This window comes from Macrotis lagotis, chromosome 4, assembly GCF_037893015.1.
Source record: "Macrotis lagotis isolate mMagLag1 chromosome 4, bilby.v1.9.chrom.fasta, whole genome shotgun sequence".
Classification (NCBI taxonomy): Eukaryota; Metazoa; Chordata; class Mammalia; order Peramelemorphia; family Peramelidae; genus Macrotis; species Macrotis lagotis.
This window is the reverse complement of record NC_133661.1, coordinates 202842917-202860687: the sequence shown is the minus strand read 5'-3', so window position 1 is coordinate 202860687 and position 17771 is coordinate 202842917. Positions and strand designations below refer to the sequence as shown.

Sequence of the window (17771 nt, the reverse complement as noted above, 5' to 3'; positions counted from 1 at the left end):
TGATCTATCTAGAGCTTGATTGAGTGAAATTCACTTTAGAGATTCCTTCTAAGGTTGGGTAAGGTCTGTCCAAGATTTAAGAGAATTAATTCAATGTCCTTCAAAGTCAATGAACTTTGAAATGACTATAGATAAAGGGGGGAGGACTCTGCATTTCTTCTACTCATTGATTATTAATAATCATTTCCCTCATGAGGTTGGGAGTCCAGCCTGCCAGAAGAATAGTCTGACATGAAATTGGTTAAGCATCTTTGACCCAAGAAGAGTTACTAAGCTGCATGCATAGGAGTTTGTTCCTCCATTAGTGAACAAGCATTTATTAAATGCCTACTCTGGAGTAGGTACTGTGTTAAGTTTAGAGATACAAAGAAAGAGAAAAAAAATTGTTGTCTAGGAACAGTATAATGGAGGAGACAACTTTGTACAAATGATATATATATATATATATATATATAATATAAGGATGAATTTGAGACAACAGAGGAAGGTGCTAGAATTAAGAGACATTGGGAAAAGCTGCTGGTAGCAGGTGGGATTTTAGCTGGGACTGGAAGAAAGCCAGGAGACAGAGATAAGGGGGGAAGAGAATTCCAGGCATGATGGATGACTAATGAAAATACATAGATAGGAGATAATTTCTTGTTTGAAGAACAGAAAGAAAGTCATTGCTACTGGATCACAAAGTCCTTGGAGTTAGAAAAGGTGTAAGAAGGCTGGCAAAATAAGTAGAGATCAGATTAAAAGAAAGGGTTTTGAATGCCAAACAGAAGATTTTTTTATTTGATCCCAGAGGTAAAGAATTTATTGAATGGGGGGGTATTTTTACATGTCAGTTTTATACTTTGGATAGATCACTTTGACAGCTGAGTGGGGGTTAGAAAGAAGGGAGGAGACCTACCAACCAGCTACTGCAATAGTTCTGAAGGGAGATAATGGGGTGTAATATCAGAGGAGAATGACTCACATGGGAGAGATGTTAAGGTAAAATAAACAGACCTTGGCAATAGATTGACTATGGGGCATAGTGGTGAGTAAGAGTAAGAGTCAAGTAAGACAGCTGGGTGACTGGGAGATGCTGGTGTCCTTGATATAGTAAAAGGAAGGTTTGAAAGAAGGGAGGACTGGGGGGAATTTATGAGTTTATCAGGTGTCCATACCAATGAAACCATAGGTCTAGACCAAAAAACTCAACCAAACAAAAACTGCATTACCTAAGAGCTTCCAATCTGGGGTAATCTTTTCTTGGGGATTTTAGTCTGTCTTCAGCCTCTCTCCTGTCCTAATCCATTTTGCATGGTTGTTTTCTTTTGCTCTAGGTTCCTGAACTGGAGATCCCAACCAGGATACTGTGTAGAGAGGAGATACCTCTTTCCTCATTGCCCTTGGACCAGGAAGTGCAGCATGTAGTAGCTGTGGGAGAGGTAAAATTCTAACATCTGAGGTCCCAGGTGCCCCAGATTCTGCAAATCTCATTATTTCTGTATGTCCCCTGAATTATAAAATGGAGCCTGGGGGCTTAGGAGGATGAGAAATAGTTCTTAGAATCATCATCTTGCCTGGTCAATGCTAACTGTAAAGGCAGGTAGAAGGAAGATGTGGTATATGACAGCCCAGAGGACCCAGAGGATTTGGCTTCTAATCCTACTTCCTAATCTGTGCTGTGCGACCCTGGGCAAGTCACTTAACTTCTCTAGAATTAGTTCTTAATTTGTAAAATTAAGAAAACTTCTCTAAAATCCTTTCCAACTAATAGCTAGCATTTTAGCACTTTTATGACATCCAAAGTATTTTACATCTCATTTTGTCCTCACAATAATCCTGGGAGGTATTATCCCCATTTGACAGATGAAGAAACTGAGGCTGAGAGGTTAAGAGTCAAAAAAGAAGGTAAATGTCTGAGGCAGAATTTGGACTAGTGTTTCCTCCATGATTCTATCTGGCTGCCTTTAACCCCAAATCTATGACCCAAGGGTTACTCTAGAAATGAGTTCTGACTTTGAGGGCTGGGCTTGCTGGGAGAGGAGTGTCGATTGCAGTAGTTGTGGAGATGGATATGTGAATGTGAGCCTACTGATGAAGATCAGATCTGTTTTCTGTTTCAGGAACATGCGCTAACTTTGACTCTCAAGGCAGAAGAAAGGTGAGGTGAACTCTGTAGAAGACGGGCAACTGCTAATGCAGGGTTGAGTCCCCAAAGAGCAAACTGGGCCATCCCTCTGAAAACTCCTGCCTCCATCAAATATCCTATTCCCTTTGCTATTTCCTCCCTCCCTCCCTCTACTGAGTTTATGGGAAACAACAGATCTTAGCCTAGACTGGAGCCACTAAAGTTGAGGGAGGGTCCTCTGGGCTAGGAGGGGCCTCACTTTGCCCTCCCTTGCTCTGTATGCATTCCTATCTTCTCCGGTGAGGGCAGCTCCAGGGACCTTGATCTTCGCCTTGGTTTTGACCTTTGTGAAAAGGAGCAGATGTTCCTGGACAAAAGGAAACAGGTGGTATCGAAGGCTCTACAAAAGGTGCTAAAATTGGATGAAGCTCCCCAGAATGATGAGGTAAGGTAGCTGTGGAATCTGGGGGTGACTGCCTTGTCCTTGATCCCTGGTGCCTTAGGTCAGCATACAGACAAGTATATACAATTATATACTTAATAAGTGGAAGTAATCAACAGAAGGAAGACATTTGCATTGAAGAGATTTAGAAAAGCTTTTTTACAGAAGATGGGATTTGAGTTGGAACTTGAACTAAGTCAAGGGAGAAAGTGGAGGATAGGGGGATATTCAGGGGATATCCTGAAAATGCCTACAGTTGGAAAGTATATTATGATCTTAAAATCTCTACTCATGAAAGACTTAAATAAGGTTGTACAGTAATGTACCATCAATCACTAGTAATGGGATTTCTGATACAGTAATGGGATTTCTTTTGATAAGAGACAGCCTAGCATCTATTCCCCTCACTAGATGTAATCTTTGAACTATGTTTGAATAGCGAGGAATGATTTTAACCTCTTGTCTAAATTAAAGATGCTCCATTTAAAAAAAAATTGAATCTTTGGCACTTGTTCTCTCTAAATGTTTTTATTCTTTTTTTTAAATTAAATTTTTTGGGTTACATTTTAAGTTCTTAATTGTGATAATTAAAAAGGTTTGAGAGCCATAGTTTCTGGATAATTTAATCATTTTATTAATAAGGTCAGCATGTTATTAATAAAAGGATGGTCATTTGACTATGTCTCTTTGAACATAGACCATCATGTGGGTGGGATGAGGAGGGAGGTGCTCATAGTTCATGTAGTCTTCAAAGAATAAGTGTTCTTAAGGGGAGGGGCAATCAGCTCTGATTGGATGATCCAATGGGAGATGAGCTCTATTAAAATGAGTTTTTTTAAGAGTATGTGACTTAGATCACTCAAATCTTAGTCAAAGAGATCCAAACCAAAGATAAAAACCAAGATACTCAGAATCTGTCTTGCTTTATTAAAGTCTTGGTGATCATAGTCACAAAATGATAACACTGACTTCAGTGCCTTCAGCAAGCTAGTACTAGATCTGTTCTCAAAATCTGCCTCAATCTGACTAAATTCAGGGGACCTAAGCATATCACTGGTTGTGAATGTGGAGCTTGGTTTGGTAGAATCCATATGAATAGTGTGTTCAGTCTGAAGTCAGGAAGATTCATCTTCAAAGACTTCATCAAATCTGGCCTCAGCTGTGTGACCCTGGGCAAGTCACTTCACCTTGTTTGCCTTGCAGAAACCTAAAAAAAAAGCTGTAATAAGGCTGGCAAAATAAGACAAAATGGTCTGAAGAAGGAAATGGCAAACCATTCCAATATCTTTGCCAAGAAAACCTCAAATCAAATGACAAAAAGTCAGACACAACTGAACAGTTAATAGCAAAATAATGCAATAACAAAATCTGGCTTTAAGGTAGCATCATATAGTATCCTTCTGGGTTTACAACAGGACATGGCTGAGATCCTAGCATATCAATGTGAATACTGCCATTACTATAAATATTTGGAGGATAAATTCTTGTTGTAAATTCAACATAAGGTGGTTTAAAATAAATTTGCATGGCCCCACCCCTCCTTTCAAAATAAACACCTTGACATGGATTAATATTGGGTTCCATAATTGAGGCTTGGGGACTTGCAGAACAATGTCCTAGGGCATTGTGTGTCAAATCATAAATTCCTTATAAGCAGTTTTAGTGTCTTTGTGGTGTGGGGGTTTGTGATTTATTGCTTTGGGCCTAACTGAATTTTCTCAGTGGGTAGAAGGGAGTAAGGGAGAATCTTTGGATTTCTGTGTTTCCTCAGCTGTTTTGGATTTGGTCTCATCTCTACCCTATTTACACATATTCCATCTCTCATCTCTGTGTCTTGCATTGGTGGTCCCCAGTGCTATCTCCCTCTTTATCTTTGCCTCTTGAATTTTCTTATTTCCTTCAGAATTCAGTTCAAGCACCATCTTATGACATGAGACTCCTTCTACCCCCCAACTATTATTGTTTTCCTCCCAAAACTGTCTAAATTTATTTTGTGTATTTTGTGCAATTTAGTCTCCTTCATTAGAATGTAAACTCCTCAAGGGTAGGAACTTTCCTTAATTTGGTGCCAGACACCATGCTGAGCCCTGGGGAAACAAAAAGGGACAAGAGACAGTTCTTTAATTTGTAGATTGATTTCTCTCTTATCTTCAGGTCCCAGTGGTGGCTGTGCTGGGCTCTGGGGGTGGGACCAGAGCCATGACATCCCTGTATGGCAGCCTGGCTGGGCTACAGGAGCTGGGTTTCCTGGATACTGTGACTTACCTGAGTGGGATCTCGGGTTCTACCTGGTAGGTGACAGACAAGAAGACCACAGGGTTCTGGCTCCTTGAGCTTGGGAGCCACCCTGGTCTCAGAGTCTGGTACCCATGAGGTCGAAATAGTCTCAGTGCCCAAGAGCTCCCATACATGAGCTCAGGTTCCTGCCGTATGACTGGGTTCAGACAGAATACAAGTGAGGTGGCAGTGACCTCTGATGTCTTGGGCTAGATTACCCACCTTTTCCCCCTCCTCCCTGGGTCACCATCTCAGACCTGTAGTGAGGAAACTCCCTGTTCCCCCAGGTGCATTTCCACCATCTACAAAAACCCTGCTTGGTCCCTGACATCACTAGATGGCCCAACGAAGAGAGCAAGAAGTTTTGTGTGCAGCAGCAAAACAGGAGCCTTCTCATCTGACCAGTTGCACTATTATGGCCAGCAGCTACTGGCCCGGGAGAAGAGCAGTCTCCATGTGTCTCTCATTGACCTTTGGGGTCTCCTTATTGAGCATTTCCTACATCAGGAGGTAAGATAAAGACTGGGGGGAAAGGGGGAGAAGATAGATTCTCCTCTCAGCAGTTAAGGGGACTTCCTGCTTCCCTTTGTGTCTTGACTTCCTTTTCCAAAAAAATTACTTTAAAAAATTTAAATTTTAAATCAACAAGTATTTTTCCTTTTATCTTTTCCCCCTTCACCCCTATCCCCCCCAAACCAAGTAAAATCCTTATAACGAATATAGATATAAAAACCGAATTATGGCATTGACCATGACCCTAAATATGGGTGCCTCATCTTGAACCTAGAGTCAATCACTTGCTAGGAGGTGGTTTGCATGTTTGGTGATTGCATTGATCAGAGTAATTTAAGTAATCTCTTACACATCTCAGGGGGTAGGGGCATGGTGCCTCCCCCAATCTGGAAAATCTATATAAAATTTTTTAGCCCTCTATGAGTAGTTTGAATTTTTTTCTTTTTCTTTTATGGGTGTTTACAGTACTTTATTGTAAAATTTGGGTTGATGTTATATAATTTTATATATATACATACATATATATATATATTATACATTTCTGAAAAAACTTTTTCTCTGTTGTCTGCCTTACATGTCATTTCTGGCTTCTGCAAAACTCCCCCCAACTTCCCATTTTATTTCTTATGCCAACTTGTGAAATATTGAAACCACTATGGGGAAGGGGGATGCCTGTATTTGTCTTTAGAGTTGTTGTTCTATAAAGTGTTTTTCTTATTCTTCTTACTTTGTACCAGTTCATTCAAATTTCTTACTAAGTTTCTCTGAGACTTTCCCTTTTATCATTTCTTATAGCATAGCAGTATTTAATCACATTCTGATACCATAATTTGTTCAGGAATTCCTTTTTGTCACTATAGAGAAAACTTATAAATATAGAGCCTTTTTAATCTTTTTTTTTAGCATAGGCCTCAGAGTGGTATATTTGAGAGAACCTCAGAATATAATTTATGCTTCCATAATCCAAGATACCAAGGTGCCTGGCAAAAGACCTTTGTCACTTTGGTGTGTAGAAGGAAATAAAAGCCTTTGGAAAGCTGACTTTGAAAATCCAAATCAATAAAATTGAGGGTAAACATCATAGCCACTGGTTATAAGAAGTCAGTAATCTGTCTTGAAATATCCTGGGAGCATGTGAACCTCAAGGCTACAAAGATGGCAAAAGAATGGTTGGGGGGGGGTGGCTAAGTGGCGCAAGCACCAGCCCTGGAGTCAGGAGTACCTGAGTACAAATCTGACCTCAGACACTTATTACCTAGCTGTGTGGCCTTGGGCAAGTCACTTAAGTCACTTTTGCCATGCAAAATAATTAAGAATGGTTGAGGGTGGGGGAATGAGACAGAAACAACCAAATTTGAAAATTGGAGGATCCTTCCAAATTTTTTTTTTTTAGATTTTTTAAGGCAATGGGGTTAAGTGGCTTGCCCAAGGCCACACGGCTAGCTAATTATTAAGTGTCTGAGGTCGGATTTGAACCCAGGTACTCCTGACTCCAAGAGCTTCCAATCTTTTTGCCTAGAACAGTAAACCCCTTTCTTTTGTCTTTTCCAGGAAAATCCAACTAAGTTGTCTGACCAGCAGGCAGCAGTTGATCAGGGTCAGAATCCCTACCCCATCTATGCAGGCATCAATGTCCACAAGAATGTGTCTAGCCAAGATTTTGCAGGTTTTCTGGATTGGGAAGGGTGGTAGAAGTTGGGGCGGGAATAGTCCCTATAGAGAATGGAGGGAATTATTACTGGGAAAGGTCTAATAGAAAGGTGATAGAATGTTGGGTGGGGGAGCCATAAAAAGGGGCTGGGGGAGGGTTGAGGAGAGATCCATTCCCCCTTTTGAATACAAGGGATGGAGGTGAGAGGCAGGGCCCCTTTCATGTGCAAGTTCTTTGAGTAACATTCCTTCCCATCCTTTTCAGAGTGGTGTGAGTTCACTCCCTATGAGGTTGGTTTCCCCAAATATGGGGCATTTGTCCCCACAGAATTATTTGGCTCTGAATTCTTCATGGGGCGACTGCTTAAGTCTTGGCCAGAGCCCCGTATCTGCTACTTACAGGGTAAGTTCAGTGCCAGAGGTGTGGGGAGAAGAACTGGATGAAGAGGGGACAGATCAAAATACTATACCCACTGTATCACAGGGCAGTGCTGTCAAACTCGAATAGAATCAGGAGACACTAAACAGTATGTAAGGATCCTTGCTAACCAACGTATTTATTTCTTTTTAAAATGTAATGTGATCTATTTTTTATTTATGATTTTGTTAATTCTTTCCCAATTACATCTGAATCCAGTTTGGGCTGGCAGTATTCAGGAGTGTTGTTAGGGCCATGTATTTAGATAGCTCAGCCAAGGGATATGCATGTGCAGGGTAGGAATGCTGGGTAAGTATAGTCAGAAGAGTGGAGAAAGGAGTGAGTTGTGGCTTGAGCTCTGGAGTTAGATACGAAGTACCCTGACACCATCTTCTCCCTTCTCACCTAAACCTCCCACTCTGCAGGTATGTGGGGAAGTGCTTTTGCTATTAACCTGGATGATATATTCCAGAAGACAATTGGCTCCGGGATCAGGTTCTTGGAATCTAAGAATGACATTAATGTAAAAGGTGGGAATTGGGATTGGGGGAGAGAGGAAAAAGGGGAGGGCAAGGATGGGATTGATCAGCAACCTGTCTGGTTCCTATTCCTGGTGGGGGCAAGAGAGAGTCTAAAAAATCTAAATATTGGACTGAATTTGGGTGAACTTTTAATACCAGGAGAACTTTTAACACCTTCCATCTCCATCTCTTACCTACTTTCTATCCTCCCTATTGCTATTACTCCAGTAGACAGAGCTCTGGGCCTGGAATCAGGAAGACTCAAGTTTAAATCTTAACTGCTTACTAGCTGTGTGACCTTGGGCAATTTCTATTTGCCTCCTTTTGATCATCTGTAAAATGGGAATAATAGCACCTACCTCCAAAGGTTGATGTGAGGATCAAATGAGATATTTATAAAGTACTTGTCACAGTGTGCCTGGACACATTTGCCTCAGTTTCCTTAACTGAAAAATGGGAAACATCCGAGCCCCCACCTCCCAGGGTTGTGGTTAGGATAATTGTAAAATGCTTGCAGTGTCTGATAAATATTAAATATAGTAATGATAGTTATTGTGAGTATATTTCCCATCTTCTAATTCTGCCCCATCCTCATCATCATCCTCTCTCCTCAGATGACTATGAGACCCAGCAGCTGCTTAGCCCAGCCCAATTAAAGACACAGCTCTTTATCCCACAAGGCATTTTTGCCCAGATCATTACAGATATCTTCACCTTCCGCTTCACCTGTGGAGAAAACTTCAATTTTCTTCAAGGACTCTGCTTGCATGAACACTACACAGAGAGCAAGGAGTTTTTAGCTTGGAAAGGTGACTTCCCTTGAAGACACTGATGCTCAGTCAGCCTTCCTCCTCTTTGTGTCAGTCCAGAGTAAGGAAAAAGAGATCATGGGGAAGGTGATATCCAATTAAATGTCTCATCTCAGGTGCATGGGGGGGTAGTGGTAGTGGCACCATTCCTTTCTCTAATAGTTAGCAGGGATTCTGGGAGAGGGTAGAAGGGAAGAGGGAAAGAAGGGAGAGACTGTGAGTTCAGATCGGTGCCTCAAGCCTTGTATACATCTATTGCATGATAGTCTAGATGAGTTCTGAGTGTGGGAAGAGGAAGAAGATAGGTAGACATATCAAACAGATTTATAAAAGTGCCTTAAGCTTTGCAAAACTTTTTTTAAATGTTGTCTCATTACAATCCCAAGGAAAGTGCTTTGATTCCAGGATCCCCTTTAGTGGTAAGGAAACTGACCCAGGGTCACATTCTGCTAGGAAGTGTCTTGAGACACAATTTTTTTCAATTAAAAGAAAGACTTTTTTTATTTTGAATTTTACAATTTTCCTCCTAATCTTGCTTCTCTCCCTACCACCCCCGACAGAAGGCAGTCTGTTAGTCTTTATATTGTTTCCATGGTATACATTGATCTAAGCTGAATGTGATGAGAGAGAAATCATATCTTTAAGGAAGAATAATAAAGTATAAGAGATAGTCAAATTACATAATAAGATATATTTTTTTTATTGAAGGTTATAGTCTTTGATCTTTGTTCAAACTCCACAGTTCTTTCTCTGGATACAGATGGTGATCTCCATCGCAGACAGCCCCAAATTGTCCCTGATTGTTGCACTGATGGAATGAGCAATTCCATGAAGGTTGATCATCACCCCCATGTTGCTGTTAGGGTGTACAATGTTTTTCTGGTTCTGCTCATCTCACTCAGCATCAGTTCATGCAAATCCCTCCAGGCTTCCCTGAATTCCCATGCCTTCTGGTTTCTAATAGAACAATAGTGTTCCATAACATACATATACCAATTTGTTAAGCCATTCCCCAATTGAAAGACATTCATTGAAGTTCCAATTCTTTTGCCATCACAAACAGGGCTGCTATGAATATTTTTGTACAGGTGATGTTTTTACCCTGTTTCATAGTCTCTTCAGGGTATAGACCCAGTAGTGGTATTGCTGGATCAAAGGGTCTGAGACCCAATTTAAGCTCAGGTCTTCCAACTCCATATTCTGACCCTCAATCCACTGTACTGCTTAGCTAACCAGTGTTCTCAAAAATATTTAGCAAAGACCTGGCACATAGTAGATATTTAATAAATCCTTCCTTCCTTTTTTCCTCTCCCCTCCCTTTCCCTTCCCTCCTTCTGTTCCTTCCTTCCTTCCCTCCTCCCCTTCCTTCCCTCCCTTTCTTCCATCTTTCCTTCCTTTCTTCCCTCCTTTCCTCCACCCTTCTTTCCTTCCTTTTTTCCTTCTTTCCTTTACCCCTCCCCCTTCCAGTAAGCCACCCAGATGCTTCTCCCAATAGGCTAACACCCATGAAGAAGTGCCTCTACCTGGTAGATGGAGGCTTTGCCATCAACTCTCCATTCCCACTGGTGCTACAGCCTCAGAGAGATGTAGATGTCATCTTATCCTTTGACTACTCCTTGGAAAACCCATTCCAGGTAGGACTTGAGGGTGTGTGTGTGTCTGTGTTTGTGTGTGGGGGGAGCTTGTATGGCTTGAGGCAGACTTGCCTCATTTTGAGAGTCCCCTTACCCTTCCCTAGAGATGTTGGTTTCTTATGAGGATGCTTATGAATTGGTGCATTTCCTGAGAATGCCATGTTGAATGAGTTGATGATGGTGCTCTACCTCTGAAGTGAGTGTGATTCTTGAATAGCTTTTCCCAGATTGTGGTCAACACATTGAAAACTCTCAATAACATGCTATTATTTGACTGAAGAGAGTGAGGTTTGGGGTGAGGAGTTACTGAGCTAGTTTTAAGGATGACAGGAGGAAATGGGGGGAGGAGAAGGAAGTTGGAGATAAGAATTGGAGGAGGGAGAGAGTAGTATGGGATATTTCATTCAGGCTCAGCATAAGATCCTTTACTTGTAGAGATCCCAGCTCTGTTTAGAATCAGTTTTCCTTCATAGTGGTGACAAGGTTAGTGATCAGCCCTTTTGACCCTCCTCGTATTTCACAAGCTAGGCAGTGTAATGAGTGATAGGCTTGAAGTCAGGAAGCTCTGAGTTCAAATCCTGGATCTCTGGGCAAGTCACCTAACCTCTCTTTACCTCAGCTTTCTCATCTCTAAAATGGGAATAATAATAATAATAGCCCTTACCTCTCAAGATTATTGTAAGGATCAAATAAGATAATACAAGGTTTAAACTGTAATAGCTTTGGGGGACACCCTGTGTAAATGCTTAGGAAATTTCAAATTGCTATATAAATGCCAGCTATTGTAAAGATCCTTCACTCAATGCCATCATTCATAGAAGAGGAGCTTGGACAGGGTACCATCCTGAGGGGAAAGAAACTTAGAAGACATCCAGTATAGTCAACAACTGACCCACAAAGCTCTCCACAAGGTATCCAGCTTTTGTTTAAAGATGTCAGTGGACTGGGACCCATTGCCTTCTGGGGACCTATTACCTTCCACTTTGGGATGGCCATAACCATTAAGAATATTATCCTTATATCAAAATGAAATCTAGCTCTTTACAGTTCCAACTCATTGCTCCTACTTCAACTTTCTGGCCAAGCAGGAAAATTCTAATTCATCTTTTGTGTGACAGCCCTCCAAATAAAATGTCCTCATCCCCCATCCCTCCTCTCCCACCCTAGTCTTCACCACCAGTCCTGAGATATCCTTCCCCACCTTAGGTACAGAGTCTCCTCTGTAGAGACCACTTGGACCACATTGTGGCAAGTCCAATACAATAGCAAAAGGTATTTGGATCAAATAAGAAATAAACAGAAAACCCATGCGACATTAATGTAAAGAACAGCAGAATCCACCTGAAGGGTGGTAGTAGATTTAACATCACTGTAGAATTGGAATGTTCTGGGATCAGACAAGTGATGGTACCAGACAAAATTCATAATAGTCTGAAACACTTCACAGTGGCACAAAGTATTTATAAGACACTTGATCACTTTTCTCTCTGATGTAAGCCTGGAGCCTATCTTTCTTTTGTTGTTTAGTTGAATCTGGCTCTGTGTTGACCCTATTTGAGGTTTTCTTGGCAAAGAGATTGAAGTGATTTTCGATTTGCTTCTCCAGCTCATTTTACAGATGTAGAACTGAGACAAAAGGGATTGAGTGACTTGCCCAGGGTCACACAACTAGTGTCTGAGGCTGGATTTGAACTCAGATCCTCCTGACTAATTGAGTACACTATCCACTGAGTCATGTAGCTGTCACACATTACATATTGACACTAAAGGGTAAGAACAGCAGTGACCCTCCCAAATATAGGACATTGGTGTCATTTTTATAAAGCATAACACCACACATGTACAATATAATGACACAGCCATGTTTCACATAACTTTTATTGGGTTTAGTACATTGACAGGAATGACAGCAATGACAGGAATTTTGTTTCATCCAAATTGCTTTTGGCATTGTGTTGAACTCTTTGACGTGTAACAATGTACATGATGCCCAGATATAAGAAAGCAATATCTTGTTTGTGGAGAAAAGGAGTGTGCCCCCGAGTCTCAAGGGTGTAAATTGCAACTTAGTATTGATTTAGTCATTATTAAACAAGGGTAACCAGGTGGTATAGCAGATAGAGTGCCAGGCCTGGAGTAAAGAAGACCCATCTTCATCTAGCCTCAGACACTCGTACCAGCTGTGTGACCCTGAGCAAGTCATTTTATCCCATTTGCCTCAGTTTCCTCATGTGGAAAAGGAAATGGCAAGCTACTCAAGTATCCAGTGTCCAAATGGAATCACAAAGATGTTGTACATAATTGAACACCATCAACAATTATTAAACAAGTCACCTAAAAGAACCATACTATATAGCTTTCTTTGTTGATTTTCATAAGGCCTTTGATCCAGTTCTGTATTCATGGCTTATCCATCTACCATAAATATATGAAATAGATCCAAGTACAGTGAGAATTAGAGCTGGAGTATTCAGAAACTATTCTCTTTTTAAAAATGCTACCATACTAAGAATTGGAAATCAGAGGGATGCCTTTCAAACTGAATGGCTAAATAAGCTGTAGTATATGATTATAATGGAATACTATTGTGCCATAAGAAATGAAAAGATGAATTCATAAAAGCCCGAATAGACTTAAATGAACTGATATCTAGTGAGGGTGAACAGACCCAGGAGAATGTTGTACACAATAACAGCAATACTGCTAGATGAATTGTGAATGACTATTGTTCTCAGAAATATAATTATCTAAGACAATCCCAGAGGACTGATGATAAAACATATTGTCTCTAGAGTTTGAATTCAGACTGAAATGTGCTTTCATTTACAATGCCAAAAGCATGCATTAAAGCTAATGTATAAGTATTACTTTATACATGTTCTTGCCTTTCAACTTTGACCTAAGAATGTCAATAAATCCTTACAGGATTCCATTTCCTTCATAGTTTTAAGCTTGAATTCAGAGGTTAAGCGAACCTCTGGAAGAAGACAATGTCTACACTTAGGTTGGTCTCCCCCTGGCAAGATGCACTGAGCAGAAAACTTTTAGAATTGTAAATGAAAGTTAACAAATTTGGGAAGTACCTTAATAAAAATCTATACAATATTAATAAAGTATAGGGTCCATTATCCCAAGACAGTCATTGAAAGACTGAACACTTTTACACCAAAAATGGAGATTGATAGACATTCTTAGAACATTAGCAAACCAGTCAAAACTCCACAGAAATGCTTTTGGAATATGCAGAGAGCAATACTAAAGACTGATAACAAGTTCATCACATCTTTATTTGTAGATGTGGCCTTACTTCTGAAGGGAACCAACTGTTAACAATAGGTTGACAAGGAAGCATGTCTTCTTCTGCGAGGAGTAGGGCTATTATTACACCTAAGTGATTTGTCCAGGGTCACACAGCTAGGACATGTCTGTTATGAATTTGAATCCAGGCATTCTTGACCCAAGGCCAGGGCTCTATTCCCCTGAACCATACTATCCTTCTCACAACTCCCACCACTAACCTCTCTCACAGGAGATGCAGTTTAGATCTTATTTGTGGATGTGAGAGGGCTTGATTCCGGAGAGACAGGGGGAAGGCTATTTTTTTCTCTGTTCAAGGTCCTGAAGCAGACTGAGAAGTACTGCAAAGAACGAGACATTCCCTTTCCCCGGATAAAGTTGAAACCCGAGGACATATCAGAACCCCAAGAGTGCTACCTGTTTGAAAATGCAGAGAACCCCCATGTTCCCATTGTGTTACACTTCCCCCTCGTGAACCGCACTTTCCAAAAATACCAGGCACCAGGTAAGATGGTTACGCCTTGTACAACTGAATATGGATCAAAAAATAAATGAGGATGAGGATGATGATAATAACAATTGTAGTAGAAGTAGGAAACAGCAGAGGCAGACAGTGCTGGATTGGAGTCAAGAGGACCTGAATTCAAATGTCTCTCAAACACTAGCTATGTAACCCTGGGTGAGTCATTTAACCCTGTTTGCCTGTTTCCTTATCTGTCAAATGAGCTGGAGAAGGAAATGGAAATGGTTCCAAACCACTCCAGTATCTTTGCTAAGAAAAGCTCAGATGGGGTTATGAAGAGTCAGAAACGACTGATCAAACATTTAGCATTTATATTGAACTTTAATATATACAAATGCCTTACACACATTATTTCATCCCCTCAACAACCCTGGGAAGCAGGTGCTATTTTTCAGAAGAAGCAGGTTTGGTATGACTAGCTTGGGTGTTTTGTGAAGTAGATTCAAACTTAGGTCACAAGTCTCCCCCCCCCCCCCCAGAAACACAGAGGCAGGCCAAAACAGAGATCTCTGATGAGTTCAGCATGGTTACCCCTCCTCAACCACTCCTGGGTCTCAGGGGCTTTGTTGAGTTCCGGGTTGGGTAGGGGAAGCACCTACCAACTCTTCCAGATGTGGAAATCAGAGTCCCAGGTTCTCTAAGTGGGAAAGGTGCAGTTTACATGCTAGGCAGCTGAATTTTATAGGAAGTATAGATCCCTCACCTTCCACTCCAACCTCCAACTCTGCACCGTCTCTTCCTTGCCTACCTCCTTTGACTGTAGGTGTGGAGCGAAAGACATCAGAGGAGAAGGACTTTGCAAACTTTACCATACAGGACCATACCTATGGAATGATGGATTTCACCTACCTGCCAATAGAATTTGACCGATTGGTGGAACTGAGCAGGTACAATGTCTTGAACAATGTTCAGGTTATTCAGTCTGCTCTACACAAGGCCCTGCAGCGGAGGCAGAGACGAAGACAGAGGCAGGCTGGCAGATGAGGATCCCTGGGGACTCCAGGGAGCTGCTGAGGTGAGTCACTGGCCCCCAGGGGCCAAATGCTGAGGATGGGAAAGGGGGGAAGAGAGGAGGAGACAGGACCTGGAGATAATTCCCTTCCTCTTCCTCCAGGACCAGAAACAACCCAAGAAGTTTGAAGCTGCTTTAGCCTGGAGACCTGGTTGGAGTGTGGTCCCTTCCATGTGTCAGTCTTGGGACTGGTAGAGATTTTCAAATTACTTTAGGAAATAGAAGATGGTTTTGTTTGTGCATAAATGTGAGGTTTGTGTGTGTGTGTGTGTCTGTGTTCACATGTGTATGTTTATACATATGCTTGCCGCATGCATTTGTTCAGAGTAGTAGGTTGACAGAGAAGGGTTTGGAGAGGTTTTGTTTATTTTCTGCTAATTTTCACACAAATTTCACATAAAAGATTACTGGACAGTCAAAGTCTCCATTGTGAAGAAATAAGAAATCTGAAAAGCTTTCTGTGGTTCCAAACCAGTAGAACTTGAGATAAATTGCAATGGAAAACATATTGACTGTAGTCAGAAGGCCTAGGTTCAAATTCTATCTATGATGTTTACTACCTGAATGACCTTAAGACAATTCACTTGATTTGCTTTGTCTTGGATTCCTCATCTCTGCAGTGCAGGGGTTGCCTTTAGAAGACTCTTCCAGCTTTTGATCTATGATGTCATGGACAAAGCTATAAAGGAAAAGGCATGTAATGGACTGGGGGACTCCCTCTGTCTCTGCCTCTGTCTCTGTCTCTCTTTGCCTCTCTCTCCCTCTTCTCCAGTTCTTGTCTTTCCCACAAATATATTGTGTGGCTAAGCAAATCTGTCCTCCTTCTCTGTACTTCATCTCCCCTGATCTACATAAGACCAAATGGAAAGGGACATCTCAGAGCTCCAGTAGGGTTGGTAGATTTTTAAGTCAAATATAAGGGACATGTTCTGATCAGCCAAGGAAGAGAAGGGGAAGGAAGGGGAAACTATGCCAGCAATAGTTAGGTGCTGATTATGACTAGGCAGGACTAGTTAATCCTCTCTAGCTCTTACCAAGCAGAACCTTTAGGAAAGATGGAGTTGGGAGTCTGGTCAAAATTAGCAGTCTATTACAGTGAGGAAGGTGCTGAATTTGGAATCTGAGGTCTAGGTTCAAACCTTAACTCTGTTAACCTTTGTGTACAGGGATGTGTGAGAGGGGCAGCAGGTGAGGTAGAGCTGAGTTTTACCTCTGATTTTGAAGGGTACCCCACCCTTCCCTCAAGCAAAGGTGAGACTCAGGTCTGCCTCACCTGCCACCCCCCCCCCCCCATGTCTCTGCTGTCTAAACTTAAGTCACAATCTCTCTGATCATTTTCCTTATTTGTAAAATGAGAAGGTTAGATAAGATTAGGGGTTCTTAACTTTTTTTGTCATGGACCCATCTGGCACTTGATTAAAGCCTACAGACCTCATTCTCAAAATAATGTTTTGAATGCATAAAACTGAATACATAGGGTTACAAAAGATAATAATATTGAAATGCAATTTTATAGTATGTTCACAGACCCTAGATTAAGAACCCTTGGACTAGAAAATTGGAAGTTAATGTGGGTACACAGGCTATTCTAACAACCATGACACAAATCATTCCCAAGTAAACCTCCACCTGGACAATCTCAGGAGCTGGCAAGCCTCCCTGAGACATAAGGTGAGCTGGAGTCCTTGGGAGCTGGACATTCCACTCCACTGACCAAGGGCACTAGCCACAGCTGTTCCTTATCATCTCCTCCCTAATGTACCCCCTATCCTGTAATGCAAGATGCTTCATGTACACCCCACTTTCATTCCCCCAATTACCTCATTATTCTTTGTTCTACCCCGGAAGACCTAACAGTATATATGTAATAGCTAAGCAGTAATAAAATTTGCGCTGCAGGCATAAGGCAGTAGTGGCTTGACTACTTATTCTCAGCTCCCCTCCGGGAGGGTGGTAGCCACTGTGGGCCCCAAGGAAGCAAACCACAACAAGTTAATATGGAAGAAACTTAGATTAGACCAACACCTAACACCCTTTACCAAGATAAGATCCAAATGGTTACAGGACATAGACATAAGAAACAATACTATAAGTAAATTAGAAGATCAAGGACTAGTTTACCTGTCAGATCTATGGAAAGGGGAGCAGTTTATGACTAAGGAAGAGTTGGAGAACATCACCAAAAACCAACTAGATGATTTTGATTACATTAAATTAAAAAGCTTTTGCACAGATGAAACCACTGTAACCAAGATCAAAAGAAATGTAGTAAATTGGGAAACAATCTTTACAACTAATGATTCTGACAAAGGACTCATTTCTAAAATATACAGAGAACTGAGTCATATTTTTAAAACAAAAATCCATTCCCCAATTGACAAATGGTCAAAGGATATGCAGAGGCAATTTACAGATGAGGAGATCAAAGCAATCCATAGCCATATGAAAAATTGCTCTAAATCATTAATTATTAGAGAAATGCAAATTAAAGCTTCTCTGAAGTACCACCTCACACCTCTAAGACTGCCAATATGACCAGAAAGGATAATGATCATTGTTGGAAGGGTT

At 41.2% G+C, this 17771-nt stretch overlaps 1 protein-coding gene across 2 annotated transcripts in view; it reads left to right on the top strand.

Annotated features, from left to right (window-relative positions):
* The window catches only part of PLA2G4F (phospholipase A2 group IVF), a 30382-nt gene extending 13004 nt beyond the window's left edge, over positions 1-17378 (top strand). For both annotated transcript variants that reach the window (XM_074235173.1, XM_074235172.1), the window contains exons 9-21: positions 1317-1421; positions 2103-2140; positions 2417-2552; positions 4704-4840; positions 5114-5336; positions 6891-7005; positions 7255-7392; positions 7833-7937; positions 8543-8737; positions 10205-10371; positions 13987-14173; positions 14955-15206; positions 15306-17378. In XM_074235173.1, the coding sequence (XP_074091274.1) occupies positions 1317-1421; positions 2103-2140; positions 2417-2552; positions 4704-4840; positions 5114-5336; positions 6891-7005; positions 7255-7392; positions 7833-7937; positions 8543-8737; positions 10205-10371; positions 13987-14173; positions 14955-15175 (1767 nt within the window). In that variant the 3' untranslated portion in view covers positions 15176-15206; positions 15306-17378. The remainder of the gene's footprint in view (positions 1-1316; positions 1422-2102; positions 2141-2416; positions 2553-4703; positions 4841-5113; positions 5337-6890; positions 7006-7254; positions 7393-7832; positions 7938-8542; positions 8738-10204; positions 10372-13986; positions 14174-14954; positions 15207-15305) is intronic.
* The last annotated feature ends 393 nt before the right edge of the window (positions 17379-17771 follow it).